The sequence below is a fragment of the Crocodylus porosus genome, unplaced genomic scaffold (genome assembly GCF_001723895.1).
Source record: "Crocodylus porosus isolate Cpor-Errol unplaced genomic scaffold, CroPor_comp1, whole genome shotgun sequence".
Classification (NCBI taxonomy): Eukaryota; Metazoa; Chordata; order Crocodylia; family Crocodylidae; genus Crocodylus; species Crocodylus porosus.
Window position 1 is genome coordinate 40,966 of NW_017728929.1, and position 24,468 is coordinate 65,433.

Genomic DNA, 24,468 nt, shown 5'->3' on the forward strand with positions numbered 1-24,468 from the left:
ATGATCATCAAGAATAGGTTAGACACCAGGGGTGTTCTACCTGTTGGCCCCTCAGGCCAGATAAAAGGCACAGGGCTGGCCCATTGGGCTAGATCAAACATCACACATCAGAAGCGTGCTCCAGGGGCCTCTATGCTGCCTCCACCCAGTCCTGAGTAAAGGACTTGGGCTCTGAGAGCCCAGCATCACCTCTACCCAGTCGTATGTGCAGGAATTGGGCTCCAGGACCCCTGCACCACCTCTGCCTAGCCCCATGCACTAGGATCAGGCCCCACAGGTTGGATGACATGGCACCAGGGGCCAGATCTGACCTGCAGGCTGGGGGTTTAGCACCCGCCCCCCCCCGAGTTGGACAGATACTCGATGGGATGGTTTAACCAGGGATGATCCTGCCTTGAACAGGAGGTTGGACTAGAAGATGACCTCAAGTTCCTTCCTGCCTTACTTTGCTATGATTTTATGTAAAGCTGAGAATCTCCTTTCCTTGAAGAGAGAGTTTTTAAACTATATTTCATCATGTGAACACTTACCATTAAAGCCCAAATGCCATTCACGCGCAAGGCAAGGTTTTCACTCTGAGTTAAACTACACAAAAGTTCTACAGCTCCCGATTCTAATATAGGCTGTAACGAAGAGAAGAAAAACAGAACTTTAAAATATTGCTCGGGAATTAGTAGACTTTCTTGTAAATAAATTGTGTGCCAAAAATGGTACTGTTAATGTCCGTGTTTACCTTCTGTGGGCAACATGGGTTTATAAAGTGCTTAAATTCTCTGGGCTACAATTTGAAAGTTGCCTGAAGGCATTAGGTATCTATACCCCATTATGTTTCCATGGAAGTTAGAAATCTAGTTCCCCGAGACTCCTTTGAAAAGCTCAGCTCTAAGCCACATCATTATTTAAATATACGGTTTACTGGAGTACTGCAGACATAACTGAAATGAAATTTGTAGAAGCAAACACCCTCAAGACAACATTATCTTTGACTGCTAATCTGCTTTCAACAGAAAACCACCTTCATAAGCAACTGACTTTGTTTGCTAATGAGGCTAACTTAAAATGTCTTGCAAAAGAGCACCAGGAAACTAAATCACAATTTAAAAAGAAAACCCTAATCTTGTGCACTAATAAGCAAATAAACAAATAAAGAATAAATGCCTTTCCCATAGCAGTATTTCAACATGTCTCTTGATATAGAAAAAGGGTATTCGTTTCACTGAGCTGCTAGAACTGGTTTTACCAAAAAATACTTTTCTGTTTGTCCCACTTAATGTACGTTCCATAGGAACGTGTCCATTTCAGCAAAATTCTGACAGACACCAGGGAGGAGCTGGAGTCTGAGTTCCCAGGTCTCTAGCTCTGGAGCAGCCCTTAGAAAGGCTGCTGCAGAACTGGGCCTCTTGGAGGAGCTGGGTGGCTGATTTTGTATCTGTGAAGCTCCCAGGGAAGCTCTGATAAGAGGCCATTGTGAGAAAAAGCCTGCAATAGTTTTTTATTCAGCCATGGAGTTTAAAAAAAAAAAGCAAAACCGAGGAAGGGGGCTGTTATTCCCAAGATCCTGTTCAAGCTCCATTCTGGTAAATACACAAAGGCAACACTTGTTAGTCATTTTCCAGATTTTAATGCATGTGAGAGATGCTGAGAGTCCCAGATACTAATGCTATCGAGTTTATCCCTAGAGAACAGATGGCATAAGGAAAAAGAGAGACATTTATACTGCATTTATTTGAATCTAAATCAACCCTGAATTTAAGATGACTGCAATAATTAGATTCTATATGGGGAAAAACTATAAATTTGTTATAATTTTCAAGGTATGGAAGATAAGTGTTGGAGGGTTTTGTCTTAAATTTGTCCTCCTCCCATTGCATAGTGGCTGGGGGGAGGGAAGGGGAAAATCAGGTGGCTAGGAGGAGTCAGCTAGCTCCCTTGCCCCATGCCCCCAACATCTTGCAGCCTTCCTGCCTGCCCCATACCCATTCACCTGTAGCTCCCCTTAGCCTTTGTCCTCCACATAGGACAGTTTCCATGTGCTCTGTGCCTGGGAGGGAATCCAGCCCCAGCTGGAGCTGAGCAGCACCTGTTAGTAAGGTGAGGAGGAGAAGCTGCAGAGGACAAGTGGAGGTGGGGTAGGAGGCTGCTGTGGGTCTGACTCTGGCCCCAACCCAGGTTCAGGGCCAGAGAGTCAGACCCACAGTAGCCGCCTGCCTCCACTCTACTTTGTATGCACATCTAAGATGAGGGTCTTCCCCCCATGCTGACTGGGGGAAAACAACCTTGTCTTAGATTTGAGTAAAGACAATATATCAACACTGAGTGCTAAAAGGAGAGTTGGTCAGTGTTATGTAGCATAACAAGATCAAACTAAATTAAAACAGGGGACTTTGTCCTATGCACATATGTTGCATCATTGAGGAATGGGACTTTTTAACAGGTGGATTATAAGTGATGAAAATTCTACCACGTATCAATATCGGTAAAATATTACAGTTGTAATAAAGTACTGACGAAGAGCCTCCTTTGCTTATTCAAAAGGCATCATTGTAAAGTGCCCATCTATTAATGGACCACTGAAGAGGGAAGAGGCAAATACAAACCTCTTTGCTTGGGGAGAATTCTAGGAGGAGATTGCATAGCGTGGAAGATGCTACTACCAGGATTTCATCTGGAGCATTCTGTAAGACCTAAAAGCAAGAAGAGGAAAGTGAAGTCATTTGTTGTGGACAAGGAGCAGATCCTTTTGAAACAAAGCGAAGGCTTTTCTTAGCAAGAAACATCAGTGGTACTGCAATTCCCCATACTACAGGGAAAGGATATAAAGCCATGCTGCATAGGGAGATCCTCTTGTGTTGCAATCTGCCCCTGTGCTGCGCATCTGGGAAGAGAACGGAAGCTAAAAACAAGGCTCCTCATCCCCCCAACCCTACATCCCAGTTTTTGTAGTCTGGGCCAAGGCAGAAAGTAACAGCTGTCCCTGTGAGCTAAGAGCTTAGCAAGAGATGCATTCTCCCTTTTAAATAGTCAGCACATCACTAGAGACCAATCAATGCCATTATCCATAAGCACTAAGCAACTCAGGAGAGAACAAGCCTTTGGAGGAACAAGTTCTACCCCAGCATGGTAGTAGTCTGGAACTGGCTCTACCCACAGCCATGTGCAAGCTGAAGGCATCTGATCATGTGAGATCATGACTATGACAATCAGCCTAATGCTTAAACCACCAAGCTTTTATAGTCACTGTTATAACAGGAAAACAAATTGCCTTCTTCCTGGACGTGTGAAAAAAAAAAAAAACCCAATGGTTTTTAAATCAGAATTTGGGTTATCATCTGTTATGCTTCATAGATGTTGGAATACCAAATTTTCTTGCATACAAAACACCCTAGAATACAACATGCAACTTGTTTTTGAAAGGCAGAATGAAGGAAAGAAGATTTTTCCAGAGTTGTGGCTGCATACAGCGGAAACAAAACCTCAATCTTCAGCTGACTAAGCTATCTAATAGATTAGATATCAAGAAAAACTCTCTCACCAGGAAGGTAGCAAAGTACTCAAACAGGTTACCCAGAGAGGTTGTGGAATATTCATCCTTGGAGGTTTTAAAGACCCGGCTAAACAAACCCTGGCTGGAATGATCTAGTTGGAGATGGTCCTGCTTTGAGCAAGGGGTTGAACTAGATGACCTCCTAAGGTCCCTTCCAACCCCCATTTTCTAAGATTCTATGACTCATCCTCCCTTTCCTGATGAACTAAAGCTGAAAGCCTAGCTGCTGCTGAAAACTAGTCTCCAAGAGTGGCTCTATGATTCTGAAAACAGTTAAAGAGTCTCCAAGGTTGTGAAATAAGATGAGAGACCAGAAGCAGCTACCAGACAGCAAAATTGCCCTAAGAAGGTTAGCTCGATTAATGGACTATCAAGGGTATTAAAAAGCAGAGACAATCATTAACACCTCTGGAGTAAAGAACAACGAGCCATGAAGTCAACTGACTCCCTGAGCTGCCTAAATAGTATTGCCATGGTTGCTGTGCTGTGTAGCAGGAATCAAAGCATGGTACTTCTAGCCAGACAGAAAATTCCCACTTAATATATGCAACCCCAAATTTTCATCATCTGATTCTGGGGGGAAAAAGTTGTGTATTGTATGCAACAAAATATGGTAAATCAGATCCACTACTTAAGGAAGAAAAGGGTAATAGTAAGGTCAATTGACCAGTCCTCTATCATGGTGCTTAATACTACAAAATGGTCTCTTCTGCATGGTGGAGAGAAAGAAAAACAAAGCAAGCTTCCCTTCCCTTGTTACTCTCTAGATAATTCTCTCTTCTCAGCCCCTCATGCTTCATAGGAACAGAAAACAGCTTTAAATCCCACTCCCAACACAACAATAACATCCACTCACTGTCAGTTTGCTTATATGTTCACTTAAGTTATTTCAGTAAAAGGATTCTAGCAGGGCCTGAAGGAGTGGAGAATTTCTAACCCTGGTTACTGCCAAAGGAAAAAAAAATCTATTTTCTCAACCTGAGTCCCCCATCCCATTCAATCCCGCCCCACCCCCAGCCTCCCATCTTGGCTGCCCAGCAGCTCAGGTTCAAGGGGAGCATGGGACAGTGCTTGAGATAATGCTCAACCTGTTGCCTGGTGGCTAGAGAACTGTGCTGAGGAGGCGGCAGATTCAAACACACTTATAGGTGAGGGTGCCTATCTCCTCCTATCTGGGCAAGAGCCCTAATCATTAGCCTACTGGACTAAAACATAGGAGGGCCATTTTCCTCCTCCCTGTCCTTACCAGGTGAATCTAGTTCACCATGAACTGAAACCAAATCCAAAACTATGCCAACGACTGCAGTTCCACAGTTAGATTATCTGCCATTGTGGCTGTAGAATTAAATAGGATTATGCCTCAATCCTTCAGCACCACTTAGTGGCATCAGTAAACTGCAGCACATGTGACAATGAAATCCTGGCTAATTTTCCTTCCTTCAGGTTTGTCTTAGGTTTAAATAACTTGATTTTAAAATAGATCATGAGTCTTGCTTCTGCTCTCCTAACACAAGATGGGTTTCTAGGTGCTGGACCACAGTTGCTATGGAAAGCCATGTGTAAAGGTAGTGCGGAGCTGTACTGTTCCTAGAAAAACAGAGACAGATCAGGTCTCAAGAGAAAAAGGAAAGCTCCATGCTCATCACAGCTCTGCTTCTTCCCTTCTCCCTTTCAGCATCCTGTTCCCTAAGGGAACACTATCGTGGGAATATAGGGCCAATACCACCTGCCTGTAGCTATAGCCACAATACGAGGGGGATAAAGAAGGTGAATTATAACTTCCTACTGTCCTAGATCAAGGGAAAAAAGTCTGGAAGGGACCTCAGGAGGTCAATCCAATACAGACTCCTAGACAAGACTGGCTCATCCCTGACTAAACCATCCCAGACAATGTATAACTTGTATATATGCATCTGTATAACTTGCTGTTGAAAGTTTCCAGGGATGTAGATTCACGGTCTCTCTAGGTAGGCTATTCCAATGCTTGACCAACCTTTACCAGTGAGGAAGTTCTTCCTCAGCTCCAACTTAGGTTTCCTCTGCTACAGCTTGAGGCTATTACTCCTATTCCTGTTCCCTGCAGCCACAGAGAATAGTCTATCTCCATCCTCTTTATAACTGTCCTACAGGTATTTACTGTTATCAAATTGCACTCCCTCAATCTTCTCTTCTCCAGACTAAATGATCCAAGCTCTTTCAGTCCTTCCTCATAAGTCATATTTTCTATGCCTTCAATTATTTTTATTCTTTTCTTCTGGACTCTTTCCAATCTGTCCATATCTTTCTTGAAGTCTGGGGTCCAGAACTGGATGCAGTACTCCAGATGAGGCCACACCAGGTCCTAATAGCCAAGTCAGGGCTATGGACTTGGTGCTACTGCTGTATTTTGTAATGAACTATAATCACTGCAGAAAAGAAGAACTGTAGCCTATGACACTGGGCACTATTTTTGGCGGTTTGCTGATTTGTCAGGTTCAAAAAAAAAATCACATTCTGAATTCTGAGTTTCTATTAAATCCCTAATAAAAACACTGAACTGAAGATAAGATCTCATTTCTATCAAACGCAACACTCCTAATGTTTGATTCTTGGTTTTTTTCCTCCATTTCATACCTTCATTAAGGGTTTCCATACAGCATGATCCTGGAAGCTTGTTCGGAGCTGCTGCACAGACCGTGACAGACTGTGCAAACATCTTTAAAAAAACAAAACAAAAAACCCAGCCTTTAAAATACGGACTTTGTTTCTTTTCATATAGCTGTAACTTCAAATGTGACAATGCAATGCAAATATTGAAAGAGAGACATCCTGAAATGTCAGGACATGTATTTTAACACATTTTCAGAAAACAGAAAATTTCTTTAACTTAATTTTAGCATGTGAAGTATGAACACAATTTCTAGGCAACAAAGTGCAAAAATGAAAGCAGAGGTAAGCACAATTAAAATGATTTATTCAGACCGAAAAGGGCTCTCACCTGACTGCAGCTAATCGCACCTTGATGCTAGACTCAGACAAGCCATTCACAATTCGGTCCATCATATTTTCTGTCTCAATGATCTGGAGAAAGAGGTTAATGACGCCTGAACAATATGGCACAGACAATTCTTTAAATGTTTGTTAATGTCCATGATTTATTTTGCTTGTTCTGCAACATTCTAAGTACAACATATGAAAAAGGGAGTAAACAACCAACAAAAGCAAGACCACTTACCTTAATGACCACAGCCCATATACATTTCCCTTATAAAACCATTGAACTTATTTATTCAACAGCACCTCTCTCTTTACTCAACTGTAGTATACTAAATGTTGCATTGAATATCAGACAAAATGGTCAAAATGCTTAATGTATTATTAGGGCACTCGTCATTTTGAAACCATCCAGAACAAGTGCACGTCATGGCCAAGATGTAAACCTAGAACTGGGAGGCTACACAGTGTAATGGGAATTTGGCCTTTCTTTAGGAAATGAATTTCAAACTAGATGCTCTTGTCACCAAGTGGGACATATGCTGGTTTAGAATCAGTACTACCATACCACCATGAATAAGTGTTTTCCCCTTTAAAGGTTAGGCTGCCTGCAGGGTAACAATTCACTACTGTTACCAGCAAGTAAAGGTATTCCTTTAGCTCAAGAGGGACTGTGATTTTTGGTACTAAAGATCCTAAGACCTGCCCTGCTGATGTTTTCCAGTTTTCTTCTTTTCATAACACCCGTCACATTTGTGCCAGTGGTTCTCAACTATAAATTCATGTTTGAAATAGAGTGACATGTTATTGAGGGTGCCTTGACTATAAAATGTTTGAGAACCACTAATATACGCCCTCCACCACAGCGAGAGGTATGGTATACCTCAACATCCTTCCCTGTCCATGAAGAAAATGCTGAGCACTGCAATCTTCTGCCTATTCTGTTCTCTCTCTATCCACTAATTAGAAAAGTGGGGTGGTGCTGCAGGCTTCATGGTCAAATTTTCATACAAATCAATGCAATGCTAATCATCTCTGGACCTAAGGATGGGACCAAGGCAATGATCTCAAATGAAACTTTTTATGAGGAAAGCCTTGGCCACTATACATTTACAATTCACTAGCAGACCTTCTATTTCAACTTTATTCCCCAAAAATATATCTGATATGCTTGACCATGTCCAAGCAAGCAAAGAAGCCCTTCAGGTTGCTTTCCTGAAGTAAAGCACCCAGGAATATCATGTAATAAACAAAAGAAGCTGCCCTACCACCAATGCCTTAAGCACATCCAGCAGATGAGATAAAACAATCCATCCCTCCATAGTTTGCAATACTGCAGTCTTTCAAGACAGGATCTCAGATCTCTCAAAGCAACAAAAGTTGCACAACATTGGGAAGCGTGATGTCGCCAACAGGAAAAGCAGACAAGGACGGTTAAGAAACTTTTCCAAAGTCATATACCAATTGTTTGGCAAAACCACAATACAAACCACAGGACTGTGTTTCCTCAGTCTGAATATTCTGAATTCCTTTCATTTTGATGCATTTAATATAACAGAAACCACCACTGGTTTTCTAGGAGGCAAACTGGTCAGAAAAGTAAAAATAAAGGGTAATTATTTTAATTATACTTCACAGTAATCTTTCCATTTGCAAAGCAGCACACCATCTGGGTACTTGCATGATGACAACTACTGCAATAACCGAGCCGCTCTCAAAAAATAATGAATGTATCCTGCCACGTGGGTAATTATTATTCCTATCTTGCAGATAGGAAACTGAATTGCTGGAACTAATTTGCCCAAGATTATGAAGTAGCAGGTGCAAGAAATGGGAAATATCCCAAATCCCAGTGCAGTGCCAAAACTAAATGACCAGCTGTCCTCACTCAAAGAAATGCAGTTATAAAAATAAACTAGTCAAAGCTTGAATGCTTTAAAACAAAATGTTATGAAATCTTGGAATCATATAAAAATAGGGCTGAAAGAGACTTCCGGGGTCATCTAGTCCAACCCCCTCAAGGCAGGATCATCCCTATCCAAACCATCCCATTCCTAAAACTACACACATTTACTCTGTTGCACAAATAAAAGCCATATTGCTGATGCACCAAAAGTACCTTAACCTATCACAGTAGGAGGACAATGGCATTCAGATCCCAGCTGCAAGGGTTGTTAAAATGCACTTGAGAGATCCTAGGAAAATGGCCACACACCCCCACTACAGAGGAAGAAAAAAACCCCCCATAATCTGTGCCAATCTGATCATAAGGTAAAATTCCTCCCTGCCCCTAAATGTGGTGATTGGCCTGAGGGCAAGATACTTTAACAAGGAACCTCTGGGCTTTAATTCCAGCAAATGCTCTAGCATGCTCCAGTCAAAATCCCCAGACTTAGATGCAGCCAACACTGAATGCCTCTAAGGAAAGTGGAAAAATTTTTCCACCCTTACACCTGTAGCAACAGGAGGAGGAAAGATTTTTCCCAGCCCCACGTGGCAACCAAAGCCAAGAAGCATGGACAAATCTAAACACCATTCATTCTGCTCTGCAACCTGGCAAGAGCAACTCCACACAGCACAAACTCTAAATGGACAGCCAGAACTCCCCTTTCTGCATCCCCTTCATAACATTGTCCCACTTCCTTTAATCCTCTTTCGTAACTAAACCAGTTGGGGAGCTCCGCTTCATTCTCCTGTTGCCGAGTGCTCCTTTCCAACATCCAGAGCTCTTCTCCTTTAGCAAGGTTTTTGATGCCATCTCCCACAGCATTCTTACAAGCAAGCTGGGGAAGTGTGGGTTGGATGAATGGACTGTAAAGTGGATAGAAAGCTGGCTGGATTTTTGGGCTCAATGGGTAGTAATCAATGACTCAGTGTCTAGCTGGCAGGCAGTATCAAGTGGAGTTCCCCAGGGCTCAGTCCTGGGGCTGGTTTTGTTCAACATCTTCATTAATGATGTGGAAGATGTGCTGGAGTGCACCCTCAGCAAGTTTGCAGATGACACCAAGCTGGGGAGTATAGTAGATACGTTGGAGGGTAGGGCTAGGATTCAGAGTGACCTAGACAAACTGGAGGATTGGGCCAAAAGGAATCTCATGAAATTCAACAAGGACAAGTGCAAAGTCCTGTGCTTAGGATGAAAGAAACCCATGCACAGCTACAGCCTGGTGACCAACTGGCTAAGCAGCTGCTCTGCAGAAAAGGACCAGGAGGTTACCATGGACAATAAGCTGAATATGAGTCAGCAATGTGCCCTTGTTGCCAAGAAGGCTAACGGCATCCTGGGCTGCATCAATAGGAGTGTTGACAGCAGATCGAGGGAAGCGATTATTCTGCCCTACTCAGCACTGGAGAAGCCACACCTGGAGTACAGTGTCCAGTTTTGGGGCCCTCCACTAGGATGTGGACAAATTGGAGAGAGTTCAGCAGAGAGCAGTGAAAATAGTTCGGGGGCTGGGAGACCTGACTTCTGAGAACAGGCTGAGGGAACTGGGCTTATTTAGTCAGCAGAAGAGAAGACTGAGGTGGGATTTAATAGCAGCCTTCAACTACCTGAAGGGGGGATTTGGCAGCAGCCACCTGACAGGTGGTTCTAAAGTGGATAGAACTAGACTGTTCTCAGTGGTGGCAGATGACAGAACAAGGAGCAATGGGCTCAACTTGTAGCAAGGGAAGTTTAGGTTAGATATCACAAAAACACTCTCTCACTATGTGAGTGGTGAAGCCCTGGAAGAGATTACCTACAGAGGCTGGTGGTATCTCCATCCTTGGAGGTTTTTAAGGCCCAGCTTGACAAAGCCCTTGATGGGATGATCTAACTGGGGATGGTCCTGCTTTGAGCAGGGGTTGGACTAGATGCAACCTCCTGAGGTCCCTTCCAACCTTCTTTTTCTATGATTATCTCCCAGAAACTGGAGAGGGGAGGGGGCTCTTCTGGGCTTCTAAACTGTTGCTCTTGACAAAGTACTCCAGGCATAGCTTGGCCTATATCATCCCCAACCAGTGACTTTCCAACCTCCTCTTGTATATCTTCAGTGATGGAGAATCCACAACTTCCTTAGAGGCACATATTTCACTGCCTCACTGTTCTAACAGTGAAGAAGTTCTTCTAGACATTTAGTCTAAACCTATTTTGCTGCAACTGCATGTTACTGGTCCACATCATACTCTCTGCAGCAATGGGCAGGGAGGCGGAAAGGTGTTCTTCCTCTTTGTTATGGCAACCCTTCAAATATTTGAAGATGGCTATCATGTCCCCTCTGAATCGGTTTTTCCACAAGCTGAACATGCTTATTTCATACAACCTCTCTTCATACGATTTGGGTCCCAAACCATTTAATCATTTTTGTCACCCGCATCTGGACGCTCTTGAATTTCTCCGTGTCCTCTTTAAAGCATGAAGCTCAAACTTTGCACAATACTCTAGATGAGGACTAATTAATGCCAAGTAGAGGCATTATCACCTCCTGTATCTTGCACCTATTGATATAGCTCAAAACTGCATTTCCCTTTTGTGCGGCCATGTAACATTGCAGACTTGCATTGAGTTTGTGATTCACCAAGGCACCCAGTTTCTTCTCCATAGTACTGTCCTCCAGTCAGTTGTTACCAATATTGTTTCACATATTATTGCTTGCTTCAATAAATTCATTGTAGAGACTATTGTAGATTTCATTGTTTGTATCTTCCAAAGTTATTATGAAACGGTTAGAAGTTCAATGAAAAAAAGATATTAGAATACTCGATTTCACAAGAATGAAACCCTGCACAAATAGTATGAAAGTAGTTCTGAATTCCACTACAATGTGTTTCTTTAAACTAGAATTACAGCATGTGTCTAAGATTTTTAAACACATTTCTAACACGATGCAAGCTTTGTAAATCCTGTCAACCTACTGTAATCCATGCAAGAGCTAAGCACTAAAATGGGTCTGAACTCAGAGAACTCCTTCAAAATACATTTTTTTATGCTACAAAAACTCTTCACTAGTACAGTGTAGAAGACATTTACTATTCAGGATATCATGACTAAAAATATCCAATTTTCATCATTGTATGGAGGTGTTAAAAATGTAGCACTATATAGAAAAATAGTATGAAATAGGCAAGTTACCAAAACATTGGTAAACAATGCATAAACTGTACATAAGGCTTCTATACTTGCAAATAAGACTACACAATGTGATGCTACAAGTGTTAGTCACCTACTTAAAATAGTTGAAGGTCACTATTTTAATGGTTGGTCTATCGCTCTAGGTATAATCACTGTTGAATTGAGAAGCATTCTCCTGCTAGTTATGGATTCTGGGAGAGTTATAACAGCATTTAAACATTCTTGAAAATAACATTACTTCATATTAAGCAGATTTTTTTGAAGCAGGAACAAAATTAAAATCTCAACAATCAAAAAATTGCACAGCAACTCGCACTGGTGAAACTCCATTTAAATCCACTATGTACACTGTTATGAAAAAGAGCAGGATTTGATCCCATTGAAGAAAAGGAGTGGGATATTAATAGCTAAATGGAGAATTAAATAGTTTGCATGCATGAAGTTGCTGCATTAAATGTAAACAGTTCTTTTTAACATGAGTTTCAGAGAAGTTCTTTGGTAATAACACTTTTGGTATCATGTAACCAAATGACAGAGCATGTTCAGGTAAGAGACAATCTAGAAAGAGCTAGAGCTGTCTAAACAACTGACAAACATAGATGGAGAAGTCAGGGTTCTGCTCAGAGGATGGGATATTTTCAAAAGAGACACTTTACAATTAGTGTGACTTTTTCAGCAGTCCCTTTTATTTTAGGGAGAGATGGAATGACTGCGTTTTAAGGTGCCAAGGCAAGGCAAATGATTTAAACTAGTTCAGTAAAGGAAAAAAAATTACTCCCGTCTACAAACAAAACCCCCTTATTTTTGTAAAATATTGTATTTTACTGTTATATTTAAGAAACAAATTTTGCACAAACTGTTTTTATTAAAGAATCATAGAAAAGTAAGGCTGAACAGTACCTCAGGAGGCCATCTAGTTCAGTGGGGAGCAACCCTTTTTGGCAGGAGTGCCATAAGATAAGACCCAGACCCTCCTTGAGTATCACACTGATCCCTTTCTCTTGCCTGATCTGCTGCTCCACTTTCTGCTCCCTACCCTGTGCTCTCTGCCCCAATCCATTGCTCTGTATTCTGCTCCCTGCATTATCTGCTGTGGTGTTCCCTGATCCCTCCCCAATCTGCCACATGCCACACGCACAAGTGATGCCTGTGCCACTTGGATCCATTTTTGTGGTTTATCAAGGTGTGTTTGAATCCTGAAGTGCCCTGCCCACCAGAACTTATGCAACTCTACATAACCTAACATGATCATGAAGGTGACTGAAAATAATAAGTATGTCATACTGTACAACAGAATATTTTTAGGAAAAATCAACTATGAACTGATAATTCTATTTCTAGTATGGTGACATTTGAGAGAGAGAATGAAACCCAAGTGATATTTCTGTCTTAAGCTATATCAGATTTTGTAGTATTTATAGGGTTAACATGTATGGAGAAGTGTGGTAGGGCACTGTTGGTGTCTGCCACTTTAAGGGCCCAGCCAAGCAGCCAGCAGGTGTTTGATTGCAGCAGCCATTTTAGATCCCTGGCTGCCCATATAAACAGAGCAGTTCCCTACTGGCAGGTAGGCAGTAACATTGCCTAGCTGCAAGGCTGCATGCAACATCCCGGAGGTAAAGGAGGAGCTGCAGGGGACAGTTTGGAGGCTCCTGGTCCCGGGCATGATCTAAAACTGCACCCTGCTGGGAGCAGGTGACCTGGTGGGGCTCTCAGTGGTGCAGGAGCCCCCAGGAAATGCCAGGCCAGTCACCACCTCGATGAAAGGCGGGCCATGGCACCTTAATAACCACAGCTCCCACAACCGGGTGGGGCACCCACTAGTTGGGTCCAGATGGCGGACCCAAGAGAGAGAGTGGGGCTAGAGGCTCAGAGGCCTGACGTAGAATACCCTCAACTGGTCAGTGATGGGGCCAGGACCAGACTGGTCAAAAGGGCCAGGGGCCCACCACGAGGGATGCCCAGAGCTGAGGGCCTGGGGTTCCAACTGGCCTGGAGGTGAGACCAGGGCCTGTGTGGCCAAAGGTCCCGGAGGGACCACGCCCAAGAGGGGAAATAGTTTCAGGGAGCTAGGCAGCCCCGAATGAAGGTGGGGTAGGCTGCCTGAACAGAGGGATCTTAGAGGGGTCCTGATTGGAGGATTCTGGGGCCCAGTGCCGGGCTGGTGACATTAAGAACCATGGATGCCATCTGCAAGGCTTAGGCTGTGGTATAGGGGAGGAACGGAGCCGCAGATAGCACCCCCTGGCATTGGGGCAAGAAATGGGCAGCCTCCCATCTAATTACGAGCATTAATTAACTAGCAAGGCATGGCAGACGAGATAGCAGGCAGCTGGCCCAGAACAGATGGGCGGCGCGTTGGTAGATCGGCTGGCCCCAGAGAAGCCCCCTGTTACAAGAGGATAAATCCATCCTTGCTATTTTCTCCTTTTTTCATAATGAAAATCTGATCCTATTGCTGAGTTAGCATTTATTTTCATAGCAATTATACCATCCTCATTCAATATCTTGAATATACAACTAGGAATATCAAACCCCCATCACAAAATTCCTGTGATGCATCCTGGGCCCTAACCCACAGCCTTAATGAACTTCACTAGTCACATGGCAGCTTTACGTTAGAACTGAACAGCACCCAAGTTCAAGACAGCTTTAGCTAGTCCTTGGTTTGTGGGCCACTTAAGAGGAGAGAATACTCCAACCTTACTCTTTAGTAGTGGCATCTGTACAGTCAGCATGGCTACAAATTCATATGGTAGAATCACAGAGTAATGTAGCAGTGATGGTCCAGGAATTATGCAAGAGGCAAAGATTTCTTAGGGTGATATCTTTTATTGGACCAACTGCATAGTTGGGATAGAGTTAAACAAGCTCTCGAATGCAAAACATTCTTCATCAGGTCTGATATTTATATACACCGTGAGCTCCCATGCACTTTGCCTTGCGCGAAGAAGAAAGTTTTATTTGACCCATTGTTGCTTCTCTAGGCTTATTTTTGAGACTACATTTGCAGTCTACTAGGATGTCAAACAATATATCAGAATAGAGCTTTAGAAATTCTAAGACTAAAATGATCAAAGGTCATAGAACAATCACAGCACAAAGTGTACTATACATAAAACATACTTATATAGCCAAAATCAAAATATAACCAAGACATACGTTGAAAGACATTACAGCACAAGTTAAAAAAAAATATTTTCATAAATAAGCATTTGTACTACTGCTGTAATCCGTCATGGTGTTTGAAACTTCAGTGTTCAAGATCAAATTCTTTTAGACTTTGTGCAAAGAAAGTTTAATGTAAGGACCTAAGTTAACAATAACAGCATTCATTTTCCCCATGATGCTTTGAACAGGGTAATTCTAAAAGTCACTGATGTTACTCTTCACCATGACACAAAAGTTCACGACACTTCCTGCCTGAAGGTACACATTCCTAGACTCACCTTCTTCCGAATGTCTTCGTCATTCGCTCCAAGGGAAGCATAGAGCTTGAATGCAGCCTGGCGCAGTTCATGAGCATGCTTTAAGTCATGGTCAAGCTATTTAAAATAAATTTTAAAACATTATATTCAGAATCTTTATAAAAAGTAATATAATTGTAACTTGCAAATATATCTTTTTAACTGGTATCGGTTAGTGCATGCTCACTCAGGTTTTGGCTATGCTGAGCTATGAATAGGCAGGAACACTAAAAATTTCAGATTAGCTAAGTATTGCATGTGCTTACCCTACTGAATGAAATAATTAAGGTTAAGCACATCATTAAGTACTTCAGTACAGGCTATAAGACAGTCCAACAGTCATAATGAAGAAACATATGCAGTGACTCAGAAGCACAGTATTTGTAGTGTTTTTCCTGATCAAATCAGACCCTCACTTCTTGCCTTCTGAGCACGGGCTACATTCAGGAACATACCCAGGAATTGCAAGAGTCAAGTGTAAGGTAGGCTGGGGTCTCAGACCAAGTCTAGGAGTCCCCTTTATAGACAGATTAGAGTGCTGAGTGATCCTGTAAGAAAACTGTAAGTAAAAGAGTACTATCAAGCTACCTGGTTTTTCCCACTTTTTGTTTTGGAAGAGTCTGTTGCAAGCAAAGTAGTGCAATGACTGAAAGATTATTTTATTTAAATTTCAGAAGTCATTTATCTACAGTTTCAAAACCACTCTGACAAGTGTTGGGAAGTTTTGTTCTGAATGAGAGAGATAACATACCCTTTTGATATCGGTGATTGCACTGACTGAGCTAGGGTACTTGAAGTAGTCAGCAAGCATTGCAATAAGGTGGTCAGTAATGCTGGCGATTCTCTGGAGCTCAACATCCGTTTCAATCAAGTAGGCAAGCGTTTCTGCTCCTTCTACTCGTTCCTCCAGCAATCTCTCCTTACTGCACATTCGGACCAAACATGGCAGTGTCTGGCAGGCACAAAAACAGTATAAATGAAGATAAATGTAATCTATCAAGACCTTTACAAATTCAGTTTGATATCCAGTGCAAGTTTCTTCACCAGCATCCACATACCCAGTAAGCTTTAAGAAAAGAAGGTCAAATGACTGCAAGAATCACATACAGAAACTCAGCTTAACTGATTGAATTAGGCATTATTTGCAGTTATCACTGCAGCAGATGGCTATCCTAATATTTTTTGGGGTTATAATACTCAGTGCAAATATCATGTTCACAAGTGACTCAATTAAAAAGTTCTGTATGGAAGCTAAATATGTTTGTGTAAGGGTGTTTACTAGCAAAGCTTTACATATGCTTTAAAGAAGAACAGATTATGCTCAAACCCATCCAAGCCTTTTGTTTTGATGCCAGAGCCCACAAGCAATGCTGTGGAGAAGTATCCTAGATACCAGAGTGAAAATTTACTGCCTTTATGTCTTCCAGCTCCTGGAATCTGCATGTCATGCTGTGTTATATAAGAGCTGAGATAAGCAGAAAGCCCCAGGAGAGGTCTATAGCTTACTGTAAACAGATCAACAGTGAAACAAAGAGACATGTGGTCTCTCCTTACTCACAGAATCTCTTAGCTGAGAAAATAAGAGGCCCTGAAACAGCAAGAAAGGGACATTTGGGAGGGTGGATCTGCTAAAGCAACATATTACCAGGACTCCAGATACTCATATATATCCTAGAGTACATCTACCCTGAAAAATGCCGCATGCTGTTGTGATGCTCAATCTAGCTCAGGTCCTGGACACTGTCTAACCACAACAGCACAGAACTCAATGATGGCAAATTTATATGGGGATTTTTTGGAAGGTTAAACTAACCTGGGTGGAGTCTAGCACTGTTAAGACTCAACTTCTTCCAGTACCTGAGCTAGCTTGTTTTAAGCTAGGTGGAGTATCTGCGCACTACACTATGGTGTCGACAGCCCCTGATTCTCCCCTGTGGAACTGCCACCAAAGATTTCTTCATCTGAAAATTAATCAGAAGCAGCAATCTATCACAGCAGGATGGTCCAGGAACTGTTCATTAAGAGGGAGGCTGAACACTACCTGTTACCAATGTGCTCATTGTAGCTCTGGCAGAACAGGATGAAGGATCATCTAGAATAGGGATGTTCAAGTTCTGGACCGCAGGTTAGGCGCAAGCCATGAAGCCAAGACATCTGGCATGCAGGGATCCCCACCAGCTGGAAAACTTGGCAGTGGGGAGCAGTACAAGGTCTACACAGCACAATCCAGTCTTTCCCACGCCACTGCCTGTGCAGCAGGATCAGGGCTGGGCTCGCTCCCTGTGCCTCCAGATCAGGTCAGACTGCTCCCCCTCACCCCGCACACATCCAGATTGAGGCAGCTCCATCCCACCCCTCCTCACCTGTTCAGATTGGGACCACACCACCCTGCCCTGTATATCCAGGCTCCCCACTCCACCCTCCCCACCCCATGTGTCCAGATCAGGATCACTCCACTCTGTCTGCCAGGGTCAGGCTGTACAAACAGCCCCAGCCAGATCCAGATCTGGCCTGCGGAGGGGCCTGGGACTGCAAATCTGGCCTACAGGGTGAAAAGGTTAGGCACCTCTGGTCTAGAACAAGGGGTCTGTCTCCAAATACCAACAAAAATTGCAATATTTATCTGCTTGAGCAGCCTCTGAACTAACTTGTGTTCTTTTTGGATTTTTCTCCAACCTGGAGCATCTGCTCTACCATCAATTTGTAGAGCAAAACATCCTTAAAAGTGTTACACAGTCTGGTGAAGAAAACATGCAGAAAGACCAGGGAACACTTGTAGAAGTACCTCAAGAGTCTGAAGCATCATTATTTTCTTTCTGAAAACCCATGAGAAGGGGATGAGCTACAAAGACTAGGAGTATAAACATTTGTCAAGCTTATACTGATCAGGACGTCTCCATTAGAGAGGTGGACGAAATCCTAATTACATAAAATCTTAAAATTCCAAAAACATAATGCGTAACACACCAAACCCCCTTACCAGGGAAAGTGCCCGTTTCCAAACCTGGGCCGCTGGCAAGGCCTCCACAACACTGTTGTGCTCAGGAGGTTATACATACAAAGGAGGCTTTAAAACACCTCTGCACTTCTACAATCTCAGGCTCCCCTCAATCCAATTAAAAGCCAGTTCAGGGCTATCAGGACATGTGGGAACCATTACAGCAATGCGAAACACGTGTCAAATGGAGACGTTGGTAGAAGGGGATGCTGTGGTGGATCTAAACCACCTAAGGATCTCAATACAGAAGGTGAACCTCACAGTGCCAGATGTGCTGCCTTTAAGCTTGGTCTGCATTGGGGGAAGAAGTGGAAGGTCTTGAAATACTTAAACTTCTAAGACATTCACAGAGGTAAACCATCCGTCTCTCACTCTTCCCAGGGTCCAAAGTGGCCACTGCTACGCCAACAACTTTCACCCTCCATGTATTTCAAACCAGACTCTCTTTTTAAAGATGGTTTCCACCAATCAGTGACAAAAGGACCCTGAAACTAGGTCCTTAATTCCCCTTATTCCTTCCACAACTTCTCTACTTTATATAACATGACAATCACAGCCTTGGTGACAGGCAGCGTAACTCAGGAGAGATCTGTTCTCTCACAGCTGAAGATGCTTTCTGCTCCTTCAAAGGTAGACCTAAATAAAAAGTAAGTATGAAAATAAATTTAAAATAATAGAACTAAACATTTTGCTGACATAACTGCATTGATATAAATGGACTCATATAAGCTGTAAGAAATTCTTTGAGTTATTTTCCAAGATCTGAACAAAAAAAAAAAAAAAACAAAAAACAAACTTTTGCTTAATCTTCTGAGGATCCATTTACATTAGAACATGAAAGAGTGTGATACTGCTCCAGGAGACCAGCACCATCCTTGTCTTTTGAGTACTAGATGTAAAACTGTTGGCAGCATCACAGATTAAAGCTTTTCTGAAGCTTGGGAGGAGCCGATGTCATTCTGTGCGCATGGACAAAGCCTGATTTTCTATCACTGACACAAACTCTGCAGAGTCAAAAGAAAATCATTTCTTTGACAAATACTTAGGTTTATGCCTGAAGTGTTCAATAGGTTCAAGTGCTGATGCTAACAATTCTGCTGAGTGTTGGCTGAACCATTCAACTGCTAAGGCCTTATTCCACAAACAGGAGTTTCCCTCCTACTGCTCACTGGGGACAACGATGTCACAGAAACTAAAAAACTGTGAAAACTGTTCCTTGGCTAAATACCACTCCAGATGCGTTTCATAAACCTGAACCATCTGCCATCATTGGGGATGACGCATATGAAGTCTCATTCTTAATTCTTCACTTAAAACTAGCATCATAAGCAAGTTTACATTGCTACACTGGATGAATTTCAAAGGCACAAATAGGAATTAGGTAGCTGACTTTTACAGAGAGTTGGACACGACTCTACATTGTATTCCTCTGAACAGTTCCACAGGCTTTAGCAGTGCTTGTTACATTTTGTGCTAGCTGTACACAAAAGTGCTAAAAATATTACATTTGCATTTTAATTTGCTTACATTTGAAATGCAACATGCACTTGTGAAGCATGCAACCAGCTTACCTTTAACACAATGCAGTTGTCATCTGTCCGGATTGCTCCAGCTCTGCACATGTAAGTAAGGCTGTAACAAGATACCAGAACATAAAGCTGCTGCCTACTATTCTTTAAATTTCTAAGGTAACTTACTGTGCAAGGAACAGATTAAATGAAAAACATACACTTCACTTTGCCCTAATGCTCCTTTTAACAGGCATGATTAATCAAAATATGATACTATTCAGCATAATGTCTGCATAATCAAATTGGTTTTCCACATGCATCTTTTAGAGTTTAAGCTGTCAAAACACTGAAACTATGGCAAGACTAAAACTATGGGTTGTTTTTTGCTCATACTGATGGCACCATAAGTCTATTATGACTCTACTAAAGTCAGTCAATTCATAACCCTCTAAAGCAGTGGTTTTCAACCTGTGGTCCATGGACCCCTGGGGGTCTGTAGACTAAGGGGTCCATGAAAGATGACTATGATCAATCAAAAGTATGTAAATACCTACACTTAAATTCAAAAGAGTCTGCATCTCCATTTGAAATTCTCAAAGGGGTCTGCACCTCCATTCACATTTTTTTAGGGTCCGCAAATGAAAAAAAGGATGAAAACCACTGCTCTAAAGCCATTGCAAGCAAGGACATAATTGGGACTTACATTTACAGCAAGTCTGTATTAAATACTCCAAAGAACAGAGCTCTATTACTGACATGACTCAGGTAAGCAATCCCTCTCAGAACAGTACATATGGACATGCTTAAAACCTACTGAAGTCAAAGGGATTTGAATCCACCCCAGTTTGACACAGGTTCTTGTCTCTATGTATAACAGTAACTATTGCTATGAGAACTTCTTAAATCTCTTAATTTCTACATGTTTAAATGTTTTATCTTAATTCCATAGTCATACAAGATTTTGCAATGAAGTCTGTGGGAAACTAGTATCCTCATCACAGTTCCTAAACAAAGAGCATGCAGTTTTCTCCAGGTACTGGTGTGGTCCTTATAGGAATATCCTGCATTCTTGGATGTGTTCATTGGGGTTATTATAGGGTAGGGGTTTGGTAGCTAGGTAATTCTAATTTCTTACAGATGGACAAGAAATATCATGGATGAGCAGTTAAATGGCAACCATGCTGTTGCATGGTTTTTGCAGAACCAGAGATGTATCAAAGGTGACAAAGGTTTACAGAGTTTAAGGCACTGTGGGGAACATGGTCCTCAGTCTTTTTAGAACAGTAGTTTTCAAACTTTTTTCATTTTCAGACCCCTAAAGTTTTGAATGGAGGTGCGGAACCCTTTGAATAGTAAGTGTAGTATACACATGCTTTATATTGATCATAGGCATATTTCGCAGACCCCTTAGCTATAGCTTGTGGACACCCAGGAGTCTGCAGAACACATGTTGTAAACCACTCTCTTAGATTTCTGTCTGTCTCAGCGAAAGCAATTCTCTCAGCTCCTAGGTTTCAAATGACAAATTGTGCATCAAGGAAGAATCGGGTGTTTTAGACTGGCTTCTATTGAAATTGACAGTTGATTTAAATGTAATAATCCCATGCAAATTAACACATATTTTACCTGTGTATCAAAATGAAAGTTAGAAGGGAAAAAAACCCATCAGTTCAACTGCTCAGGTATGAAGACAAGGGATGGGAATTGAGGAACCATGGCTACATAAGCACTTATTACAGAATACACTGCCACTTTCATATACATAATTAAAAATAAATCTCCATTACTCCTACAAAATTGATCCTGCCTTATGCCACCCACCAATAAAAGTGACATATCCATCTAAAAAAAAAACTACCATCAAGGAAAAGTTAAATGGAAGAGATCACACTGCCCTCTTTGTCCAAAAAAAATGCATCAAAACTTCCCTCCTGTCCAGTCTGAGCCTAGGTCAGCTACACCAAGTTTACCTGCCCAAGCCAGGTTATGGGTATCTGGAAAGCCTAAATGTGGCAATGTCCAAATTTGAAGTAAAAAAGGTAGCTGTGAGAACCATTTTGTAATGAAGAAAGTCAGAACAGTTCATTATCTCATGAGTACACAAAATGAGAGGTACAAAAAGCACTCCTTACGTGTGTGTGTGGGGAGGGGTGTCTCAAAAATAAATGCCCGTTGTCTTCTTTCATAACCAACCACACACTGGAGACTCCCAGTAAACTGAATAAACATCAGCATGGACAAATGATTTCTGTCCACTGTTTAAAGGAGGCCAACCAATGAGATAAGCACATGGGTCACCTCCCTACCCACCCACTACCAGATTTTTGCATATACAACTTTTCCTAAAAACAAACTGCTGGAAAACAATGTGTACACTGTCCAGAAGAAATATGGTAAGAAAAGTTTCTGCTATTTACAGGCAAAAAAGAAAGTAAAATCTGCATGGACTCAAAGGAAGCAGAACAACGAGCAGGCTCCACTCCCTAGCTGCATCTATTCAGTTGCTCACTACAAGGAAGCATACCCCCGAGTCCGCTGACAATTCTGCATCAGGTACACCAGGTTCAAATATGAGAAATCATAGAGACCAAAGGACTTTAAAATACCTCAGGCCCCTGGCAGACATTATACTTAAGATGCAATTAACCAATTAATCACATCTCAAATAGTAACCCAGCCACATATTCATGCAATTACTGGCATGTTAAAATAAGGAATAAGCCACAAAGTTATGACACAAAATAACTAAATGGTAGGTGGTTCCCATTGGGCCTTAAATTGAACATGTAGTCAACGTCGACCAGCTGATCTGTGCTGCCAGTCTCAGGAGCACACCAGACCCTCAAAGGGCTCTCATGTTCCCCCCTTGCTGGGAATGTCCATCAGCTAATTGGCTTTCCCAGCCATGAGCGTACCAGGCACCCAGCTTTCTACTTGCTGGTGAAAGGGGACCTCAGGCTCCCCCTGCACAGGCAAAAAGGGACAATTGCTGTCATTTCCAAAGACTGTTAACATGTTAATATCAGAAGCCTTTAGAGGCAAGTAAAATTACTTTAGACTGTAAAGCCTTCAGAGCAGCAATTAGTTCTTGCTTAGATTATTTATTAGCGTAGGAGATCATTTTATGAAACTAAAAAAAAATGCACTACAGATTAAACATCTTTTAAACATAGAATTTTATGACAAAAATATTTGTGAAAGTTGCAGTTCAGCTAATGAATGCCCTTATGTTTGAATTAATACGTGCTTCTAGATTGTACAGCCACTCAGCAACATTTTTTCTCTGCATACAATACACGTTGCCATATGGACAGGAAGTTAAAGTCAGCAAATATATTGGCTACTGCATGAGAACTGTTGTTCTTTGCGAATTTGTGTAATTCAAGCCTTGAAAGACCTCATGCTGCCATCCAAGCAGTATCATTATCCCTAAGGTTTTACATTACATCTGATCTAATTCCCAACAACAAAAATGAAGAGCAGTTAAGTTGTTAAGCATTAGGAGTGCAAGCCCTTTCCCTCCAGATCCTGGTGAGCATTACCATTTGGCTGATGTGAGCTGCATTTCAATAGGCTTATCCCTTTGTAACATCTTCACAAAAATCTGTGGTAACAATTCTCCATCAACCAACACTGCAAACAATGAAAAAAAAAGATTCAGAAAATAGTTCATATTCAGTTAACAGGTCAAATGAACAACAGATTAGCCACAAGGATTTCCAGCTTACCATTTACAAGTGTCATTGATACTTGGGGATTTTCAAAGGCTAGAACTGAGAAGCATTTCAATGCTTGCATTCGAACCTGTATAAAAAAAAACAAAAAAAACCCAACAACAAAAGGATTTACATTTGTTTCATAAATACTAACTCAAAATAAATCAGGATATGCCACTTTATTTTAAGCTCACATGGCTTGAAGAAAGAAACACTTGTGAAAAAATCTAGGTGCTTGCTGAACAACAGGGTTTAGGCATACAGCTTGAATATTCTACGCTCCCCCCCCAGCATTATCTCTGCACATTGTTTCACACAAGTTGTGAGACAGGAAGGAGAAAGTGATGACAAAAAGGTGGGAAAAGGAGGTGCTCAAGCTACAGTCCAATTTGGTGAAGCCCTAAGCAAACTGGTTACCAACAATAAGATTGTTAGAAAGAAGGCTGCCTCATGGATACACTTTGTGGAAGCCCTTAAAAAAGTGTAAAAGAGTTGGGCAGAAGCCCAACAAATTCAATGGGACTTATGATCCTAAATCCCATCCGTGCTTTGGAAGGCTCACTTAAGAACAATGCATGGATGAATTTAATTTGAGCTATTATTAAAATAAGTTGGATCTATCCCATCTACTCTGATAATATCTTCTTCTGTTATTCTCCACTTCTGCCACTGCTACTGTACAGTGACATTAAAATGCATACTGTGGTGCAACAGGGCTCCTGTAAACTGGGTTGTTGCTGCATATTTGACTCTGGCATCTTGTTTTGCTATTCTGCCTATGAAGTTACTATATGATTTTGAAATGACCTTAAACAAAAACTAAGTACTCAGTGCACCTTAGCATGACAGTCCAGAAACTGGTTACAGTGCTACATTATATTCAGCAAACCCAGTATCAACTTCAACACCACTCAGCCATCTTCATGAAAACATTGTTAGAAATCAAGGAACTGAAAACATATTAGATTCAATCCTTAAGGTTGACATTTATATACTGCCTTTGGGGGGGAAAAAAAATGATTGTTATTGCTGCTGGGGCTAGGGACATATAGAGGAATAGTTTAGGCCCATATCTCGTGTCCCAGCTTCCTGAATCAGGTGATCAGATCAGCTCCTCAGCTTTCTTTATGAAAAGCCAGTTTCTAG

At 41.8% G+C, this 24,468-nt stretch overlaps 1 protein-coding gene across 12 annotated transcripts in view; it reads right to left on the reverse strand.

Annotated features, from left to right (window-relative positions):
- ARMC8 (armadillo repeat containing 8) overlaps nt 1-24,468 on the reverse strand; it is a 107,492-nt gene that overhangs the window by 14,734 nt on the left and 68,290 nt on the right. For all 12 annotated transcript variants that reach the window (XM_019542839.1, XM_019542846.1, XM_019542844.1 and 9 more), the window contains 9 exons: nt 23,335-23,410; nt 23,149-23,239; nt 19,667-19,727; nt 15,849-16,049; nt 15,080-15,175; nt 6,522-6,604; nt 6,158-6,239; nt 2,598-2,684; nt 531-623 (listed from right to left, as the gene is read on the reverse strand). In XM_019542839.1, the coding sequence (XP_019398384.1) occupies nt 531-623; nt 2,598-2,684; nt 6,158-6,239; nt 6,522-6,604; nt 15,080-15,175; nt 15,849-16,049; nt 19,667-19,727; nt 23,149-23,239; nt 23,335-23,410 (870 nt within the window). The remainder of the gene's footprint in view (nt 1-530; nt 624-2,597; nt 2,685-6,157; nt 6,240-6,521; nt 6,605-15,079; nt 15,176-15,848; nt 16,050-19,666; nt 19,728-23,148; nt 23,240-23,334; nt 23,411-24,468) is intronic.